Here is an 8,745-nt window from a genome sequence, read left to right as displayed (position 1 = left end):
GGAGCCACCAGCCATCAGTGTTTCTGGAAACCACCAGGCCGAGAAGGGATCATTCAAACTTACACTTCCCTACTTGGGGCCTGAAGTGGTACAGCCCAAAGAATATGCATCATTTGGTCCAGCAAAATGGTTAAGCTGGACTCCAGCCAGGGAGTGCCAAGATTCCTATAGAGTCCTTTGCAGAAGGGGGGGGGATACATAAGTAGCCAGTTTTAGAACATACCTGTCTGAAACAGTCATGCCTGTGAATGACAACTGAAGATCAGACTTATCAAAAGGCTTTCCTGAATCTGTCTCTGCCTTCCCCTTCCACCCCATACCTCTGTCTCACAGCCCCCTCCTTCCTCCAGCAACAGCTAAACCTAGACAGCATCCAAGGGAAAGGCCGTCTGTGGCTGCATTTCATTACTGCTGTCAATACCCGACAGGATGCATGGATGCATTTCACAGCTGCCAGTGTGTGTGCGTCATTGCCTTCCGCCCAGTGGGAAAAGAGAAGGTCCCTTGCACCATCATCTACAGGCCGCCTTCTGTGACTCATGTTTTCAAACCATTTAAAGAGAGGGCTTGTTTCTGTACTCAGCCCAATGAAATGGCCATGGTTTTCACAGACTGTATCTCTTCAGGTTGCAGATGGGGATGGCTTTTTTTTAAAAAAAATAACTTCCTATACTATGATGCTGATGATGATTTTATTACCTGCCCTTCACCCTGAGGTCCGGGGGGAGGGTTTACAGCAACTTAAAGTACATCCTTAAGAACCATTTGCAACAACTTAAAATCGCAAACATCCAAAAGCACAGGGTGGAAAATGTTCATCTCAGGTGTCAAAGGCTAGAGTAAAGAGGTGTGTCTTTCAACATTTGCCAAAAACTATATAGGGAAGTTGCCAGGCACATCTCAGTTCCACAGTTTAGGGGCTGCTGCAGAGAATGCTCTCTCCTGGGCCATCACCACCCCAGGCTTCTGAGGGTGGTGGAACTATCAAGAGGGCCTCCTCTGCTGTTCCCAGCCTATGAGAGTCTGGAGGGAAGGAGGCACTCTTTCAAATGATGAGGGGAGACACTAGGCTGTGTCTTCTCACTTTGCCCCTCAACCCCAGGAAAAAAAATGTCTGAAATGACACCCCCTGCAAAAGGGGCTGTAAAATCTGGGAAAGGAGTCACTGTGCCCATGTAGACACAAATTCTAATCAACACACCATTGCAGTCCCTTTCAGCATCCAACGCCCCCCATCTTCACACTGGTGAAACTTGATGCTCATTTTCCTCGCGGCCAGAGAGGTAAAGAGCAGAACAGCAGGCCACAATCATTTCAAAGCAGAACGGATTGCCTTTTATCCCTCCCCACAGAGACAAAGGCAAGAAAAAGCTGTTTGACTCAGCAAAAGGCTTTGAGCTGTGCCGGAGCCCCTTTATGTCCAGGCAGGAGAGAATTCTAATGATTATTGATCCTGCTCTGAAGGGAGGCTGCATTATCATATCTCCAAATCAATAGGATCAAGAGGAGGGGGGAGGAAGGGGAGAAGGCCAGGCCTTGGCAAGCGGAAGAAAACTGCATTTTGCTTGGGCCTCTAAAAAAAAAAAGAAGCAGAGCATCTATTACTGTTCCCCAGAGTCTTTTCCTTCTAATTGCCATGTCTGACAATGCAATTGCGCTGGGACCAGCGGAAAGGCAGATAATGGACCCACTCTAATTGCTTCCCAGTTCTCTGAGTCATCTAACACTTTGGAGATGGAAAAAGGGTAGCAAAGCTGGTTTGCTTGGAGGAGGGAGCTGGCTTTTAAGAAAGCTCAGGAGGAACTGACACAAAATTCAAGCCGAGCTCTGGAAAGGACCAGACGGCTCTGAGATGCGAAGCATTCATTTTTATTTATTTCTTTTGAAGAGGTGCTTTTGACCGGAGAGAAGTTTTGAATTGTGGGGTGGGGGGGAAGCAGCCTTCAAGTGTGAAAAAAGGGCTTTTTTTTACAGAAAAGGAAGTGTGAGGAAGGATACATGGGGAACCCTTGATAGAGGGCACCTGGCTGAGAATCTTGAGCTATGTCAGGCCAGAGGTTTGCAGTGTTGGGTAAATGGGGATGGATCCTATCTGTAAATGGCATGGGAATTAATGGCATTGCATTGTCTTCAAAGTTAGTCATGCTCAGATTACAAGTTGTTGTTGTTGTTGTTATTATTATTATTATTATTATTATTATTATTTTACATTTGTTAGTTGCTTTTTTCACCAAAGTGACCCAGAGTGGCTTACATTAAAACCAGGTAAGGACAAACACAGTTGATAAAACCTGAAGCATATCTATACATTAAAAACCAATGAACAAACAAAAACAATCAATCTATAAAAACCTAAACAACACACCAGATGGAAATGGAAGTCAGAAGGACAGGTCTACTGGCCCTGCCCCAGTAAAAGAGATCAGGAATAGCCAGGACCTGAAGCCTGGGTAAAGAGGAAGGTCTTTGCCTGTCGCCTAGAGACAGATCAAGATGGCCCCAAGCGTGCCTCTCTCAATTTCAATAGGTCTGCTCTGAATTGAACTGGCTCAACCACAACCCATATTCATCAACATCATGCAGCTGAAAAAGGCAACACATTTTTTAAAAATAAAAATATTTGTATACAACTATTCATAAAAAGGTGGCCTGCAACAATTATACATAGATACAGTGAAATCCAAGTGACACTTTTAATTGGAGATCATCTGCTAACTGCTGCGGAAAGTCATTATTTTAATTGCCTGCATAAGCTTGGTGGCAGGGAAGAGTTTGCAGCAGGCATTGAAAAGTGAAAACAGAAGGCGCCTGCTGAATCTCTGTTAGCGTGTACCTGGGGTTGGAGGAAGAAATCTGTTCCGAAGGGATTTATACGCAGTTCTGGTGGTTCCAGCGTGATGGACCTTGGTCATCATCAGACCGTCTCTTTCATCAAACAGCCGCTTATGATCGAGCTATTCATGCATTATCCTTTTTTTAAAAAACCCACCTAATTTATATATGCAAAATTATACACAAAATATGTCTATATTATACATACAATATATATAAAAGACTCAGAGATCATGCAGTGCTATATTTCTGCAGCCTAATTTTATAAGTATTAATATATAGGAACATTGCAAGCTGCCTTATCCTGAGTCAGGCCATCGGTCCCTCTAGCTAAGGGTTGTCGCACTGGCCGGCAGTGGCTGTCCAGGCTTTCAGATGGGGGACCCACCTGGAGATGCCAAGGGTTGAACCTGGGGCCTTCTGTATGCAAGGCAGTCCTTCCCTTAGGATATACCGCAGGGAGGTAGCAAGCTGCCTTGTACCTAGTCAGGCCACCAGTCCATCTAATTCAGTATATTGTCTGCACTGATTGGCAGCATCTCTCCAGTGTTTCAGATAGGGTCTTTCTCCCAGCCCTGCCTGGAGATGCTGGGGATTGAACCATGCAAAACAGGTGCTCTACTACTGAGCTATGGCCCTGCTGAAGCTGCCTTGGGCTGAGTCCATCTTGCTCAGTATTCTCTACACTGAGTGGCAGCAGCTTTCTAGGGGTTCAGGCAGGGCATCTTTGCCTGCCCCACCTGGAGGTTGAACCCGGGACATTTTGCATGCAAGGCAGATGCTCTACCACTATAACAAAACCTCTATTGATTCTAGGCATTGTCCCTGCAACAATGCAGAGGTTGAGTCCATTCTGCATGTTCTCATTCACTGCAGTTACTATCAAGGAGCCAGGAATGACTTAATATACCCTCTTGCCCAGTCTTTTCCTGGTCATTCTAGCGGATCTCTTATGTTTATATTACTTCAGGGTACGAACAATTTAATTACCGAGGAAGTGGCCGAATTCCTGGACGTGGCTATTCATATTAGACCATTAATGATAGTCTCCAAATCAATTGTGTGATCTTTGGTCCTTTGCAACTTTTAAAAATTAACATTATTTTATCTATTTATCTACACTCCATTACATTTCCTAAAATGAGGTTGTAGTAATATTCTGTGGTTTTATCTGATGATTCAGTGGTCTGTCGGCTGTAATAAAATTTTATTTGATTGATTTGATTACCACTGAACCAGGGCCCTTTCAGATTGCGTTGAAGCCAGTCTGTATTATGGGTAGGGCTATTGATATAATTGACTGAGTGTAAGCCCCACAGGTGGGCAACATCATGTGCAGTTGGGCACCCTCCTTCCCCAGCTGTGTGGCAGGTCACCCATTCCATGCCACCCCTCACACCCTTGACCCAGCACCACCCACTTCCGGAAGCCTTTCCCCCCTGTCTGAATTTGCACCTCTTCCTGCATTTGGTTTTCAACATCCCTTTTTGCTGCACCTCCCACCTGGAAAGAAACTGGGCTGGGCAGAGTGTGGCTCCTGCAATGCTTTAATTTCCCCAGGGACACCTTCCAGCATGATAACATTGCCAGCGGGGAACTTGATGCGCCTCGTGTTATTTTATTCCATACAATGGGCGCTGATGTGTCAACACATGGTGAGCCAGCCGGCGGACGTCACCAGGAGGATACACCCCCAAGATCGCCTTGCTGGGGCTCTGTGGAAGCTAATAATCTCAGGGATGGATTAGCCTCGCATACTAGGCAGGTGTCGGCTCTCCCCCGAGATCTGATATGGAGCCAGAGAGGGAGCTCACGGATGCGCCTCAGACTCTCGCAGCATTATTAACTGCGCCGAGTGAGTTACAACGACAAGATCGCAGCTCTGGCTTAGGTTTCCAACTTTCGATTACACAAAAGAGAGAATCTTCCTCTGTCGTTATAACTCCCTTGGCACCGTTCTCATTTCCCCAATAAAACATTCAAGCCGTATCTATATCATTGACAGAGCAAATAATAATAATGTATTGGCTGAGATTTATAGCCCGGCTTCTCCCCTCCTTTTTGTGGTAGGCAAGAATATTTCTCCATCCACCCTTGCCATGCAGCAGCTGGGTGTTCGGGATCGAGACCCAGTGTGGTGGAGCAGGGCTAGTGCGCTGGGAGCAGATTAGGAAAATATGGGTTCAAATCCTTGCTGAGCCATACAGTGCAGGCTGGAGACCCTGGGCCAGCCCGCCCGCTGTCATGCTCTCACTTATCTCTCAGGATTGTTGTGTGGATAAAATAGGATAAAGCCATGGATCGAGCCCCTTCCCCCTGCTGCAAAGGATGTAGGAGAGGTTCACAGGTGTAGAGCCAGCCCTATTGTGAGGCAGAGCGAGGTGTCATACAATGGCAAGGGGCAGTGCCAGTGGAGTCTGGTGGCTCTGATGTCAGTGGGACAGTGAATCCACTCCAACGTCAGAGGCAGCATGCTGCTGAAAACCAGTTGCCGGAAGCCTCAGGAGGGGAGAGTGTTCTTGCACTCGGGTCCTGCTTGTGGGCTTCCCCCAGGCACCTGGTTGGCCACTGTGAGAACAGGATGCTGGACTAGATGGGCCACTGGCCTGATCCAGCAGGCTCTTCTTATGTTCTTATGTTCTTAGGTTTAGTCTGAGCTATCCAAGGTTTCAGTACCTTGGACAGATCCTTGAAAGTTCAGGCTACAACCTGGAGTGGATTCCCTGGCAGTGAAATGTGTTTGAAAGGCAGAGCTGTGTGGACTCTGTACCCTCCCCTGTGGCCCTTAAACTAGCTACCTGCTCTTACGTCAGGCGGAGAACTCTGCTACATTGACCATGTTGATGTATGATTCAGCTGCCAGCCCAGTCATGGAACGGGGAGTGTGTGTGGGGGTTAAAAAAACCCTCTGTCAACATCTGTGTCTAAATTTACATATTTAACCATGTATTTTATCTCCATAGACACATTTCTAAACATATTTTACCCTAACATATGTATTTTAATGCATTTTGGTACATTACATGATCAAAGAACTGTATTGCAAATATGGAGATGTGCAAGATCCAAAGGATAATTACATCCCGATTCATACATTAGTCCTGGAGCTGCAAATTATGTTAGTTGGCTTGAAACCCTGGGGAACTTCAGCCTGTCAAAGTAGACCCTACTGACCTAGATGGACCAATGGTCAGACTCAGTACAAGGCATCTTATTTATTTATTTATATCCCACCCTTCCTCCCAGTGGGAGCCCAGGGCAGCAGTAACATCCTCCTATGTTCCTATGAAGTCAGTTGCTTTTGACTATGTAAACTGTTTTCCTTTGTAATAGTTCCCCTCCCCATTGTTATTTATGACCCAAATCAGGCTTGTACTAGGGACAGGTGGAAAGGAACCAAAACAAACTCTGAAAATGTTTATGCTTCCCAGCCCATGCGCTGATTTCCACATTGGTGGAATGCATTGTCTCTTTGTGTTTTGAGCTCTTTTGCTCGGTGTTTGTTAAGGCTGTGCAGTTAATGCATTTTCCTGAAGATACATGTCAAGCGAATACAGTAGGTGCTAGAAAAGAAGATGCTAATGATCTAATTTACATCTTGTTCTCTCCCTCTCTCTTTCTCCCCTCCCCCTTTCCTTTTCGGCTGTCCTTCAGGAAGCAAACTGCTGATTTTGGTCCTTTGTTTGAACTTCCCGTCGGAAGTGGAGTCTTGCCCTGGGGCGTGCGTATGTTACAGCGAACCCAAAATTACCATCAGCTGCCAACAGCAGGGACTTGGAGCCATCCCCACTGAGATCCCCATACAGACCCAGCGTATCTTCCTGCACAGCAACAAGATCACCTTGATCAGGTCTACCAGCTTCACGTCTTGCCACAACATGTCCATTCTGTGGATCCATTCCAACAACATCAGCCTGGTTGAACCCGGGGCGTTCTTCGGGCTCAACAAGTTAGAGGAGCTCGATCTCAGTGACAACATGAACCTGAGGTCCATCAACCCTTCCACCTTCCAAGGCCTTGTCCACCTCCATACGTTGCACCTCCACCGTTGTGGGCTCCTGGAGCTCTCCACAGGGCTTTTCCGGGGGCTTTTCTCTTTGCAGTATCTCTACCTGCAGGATAACAACCTGCAGAACCTCCTGGATGACACCTTTTTGGATCTTGCTAACCTCACCTATCTGTTTCTGCATGGCAACAAAATAAAGAGTTTGTCGGAAAATGTGTTTCGGGGGTTGATTAACCTGGATAGGCTCCTCTTGCATCAGAACCGGGTTAGCGTGGTCCACCGTAGGGCTTTTCATGACCTTGGCAAAGTGATGACCTTGTACCTTTTCAATAATAACCTGACGGTGCTCACAGGGGAGATGATGGCTCCTCTGGTGGCCCTGCAGTACCTCCGCTTGAATGGCAACCAGTGGGTATGTGATTGCCAAGCTCGGTCACTCTGGGAGTGGTTTAAACAATTTAAAGGATCTTCCTCAGAGCTGGAGTGCCACTTGCCGGCTCACTTGGCAGGAAGGGACCTCAAACGGCTGCAGAGTGCTGACCTGGAAGGGTGCGTTGATGCTTTCAACCAGATTAGAACGAGCGTGTTTAGCACTAAGACCAGATCGGGCAAATTGCCGACGGCCGACCCGCCTCTACATCCCCATGACAGCGGACGGAAATGCTGCCAGCCAGAGATGGATAAATCTTTTATTTATGAAGCCAAAGCCAAGGCAGGTCCGTCTTCACACAGCAGCCGGGCCTCCCCAAACAATCCTCTCAAGGATAAGGAAAACATGGCCAAAACCAAGTACCAAGTGGAGGCGGACCCTTCCAAAAACGGCAGCTACAAGCAGATCAACGATTCTCCGTTCGGGACCTTTCCCAGTGTGGTGGACCCTCCATTGACCAATTTGAAACCTGAGTTCCTGGGTCCAATTGAACCCTCCGCAGTCCCGACTAAAAAGAGGCAGGGTTGTTCAAAAAAGAACAAATCCAGGTCACAGTGTCGGGTGGCCCAGCCAGCCCAGAGTGCCACATCACAGCTAATCCCACGTCTACTGATCCCCCCATTGATGTGGAGTCTATTTTGGTCCTGTTAGAAACACGTCTTCTTTTCTTCCTTCTTCCTAGAGGAGTGATACTTTAATCCCAGACTTTTGCTTAAAAAAAGAAGACAATTAAAAAAAAATCACTTCCACAAACTGTTGCAAATGAGAAGAAAGTAAGCTGTGCCCAGGGTGGGGGGAACTTTGTTACACTAAAAGTTAATGGGATGCCTTTATAAAACACATAAACACAAACGTTGTACATAATTTATTTGTTCCTCCTGAAATCTATGTGTTTGATTTTTTAACATTTATTTTTTTTCTTATTTCATTTGTCCTCAGAACTGCACTTCCCCCCATGAGAGTCTATATAGCCACCGCAAAGGGTTACAAAGAAAGAGAGAGATTTACTTATGAAAAATGAAATAAAATAGAAAAAAATAAAAAGATGCAAAAACACCCATTTCAAAATGTTTTCAAAAGTGTTACTTGTAATTTGAAACCATCTTTGAATGATGCTGCAAGTGCCCCCCCCATCGTCTGCGGAGGTGGCACGTCGCTGTCATGTGGACACCCTGCATTTCCGAATATTGCAGCTTTCACCTCCATCTACGCCAGGGGTTCTTAACCTATGGTTCATGGATGAGCTTCAGGGCGCCTGTGAACCGGACTCAAAAAAGCTTTGGCAAACTCTTACTTTGAAAAAAAAAAAAAGTGAAAAAAACGGTGGGATGTGGCTCAGTGCTGGAGCATCTGCCTTTCATGTGGTAGGTCCCAAAGTTCAGTCGCCAGCACCATCTCCAGGTAGGGCTGGGAGAGATTTCTGCCTGGTAACCTGGAGAGCTGCTGCCAGCCAGTGTAGACATTACTGAGGTAGATG

At 46.5% G+C, this 8,745-nt stretch overlaps 1 protein-coding gene across 1 annotated transcript; it reads left to right on the top strand.

The window, feature by feature from the left end:
- Nucleotides 1-4,623: 4,623 nt before the first annotated feature.
- Nucleotides 4,624-7,962, top strand: LOC133373483 (reticulon-4 receptor-like). The gene is made up of 2 exons (XM_061603274.1): nucleotides 4,624-4,687; nucleotides 6,487-7,962. Exons 1-2 carry the CDS (start codon nucleotides 4,624-4,626, stop codon nucleotides 7,917-7,919), a joined length of 1,497 nt encoding a protein of 498 aa, XP_061459258.1. The 3' UTR covers nucleotides 7,920-7,962.
- Nucleotides 7,963-8,745: the final 783 nt, after the last annotated feature.

This window comes from Rhineura floridana, chromosome 19 (assembly GCF_030035675.1).
Source record: "Rhineura floridana isolate rRhiFlo1 chromosome 19, rRhiFlo1.hap2, whole genome shotgun sequence".
Taxonomy (NCBI): Eukaryota; Metazoa; Chordata; class Lepidosauria; order Squamata; family Rhineuridae; genus Rhineura; species Rhineura floridana.
The sequence above is the reverse complement of the archived record's forward strand: the minus strand, read 5'-3'. Positions and strand labels throughout refer to the sequence as shown.

Excerpts from the sequence above, each read along its gene's own strand:
- LOC133373483 (XM_061603274.1), top strand. The coding sequence starts at position 4,624 with ATGGAGCCAGAGAGGGAGCTCACGGATGCGCCTCAGACTCTCGCAGCA. Across the intron at positions 4,688-6,486 it reads AGCATTATTAACTGCGCCGA|GAAGCAAACTGCTGATTTTG; the intron begins GTGAGTTACAAC and ends GCTGTCCTTCAG.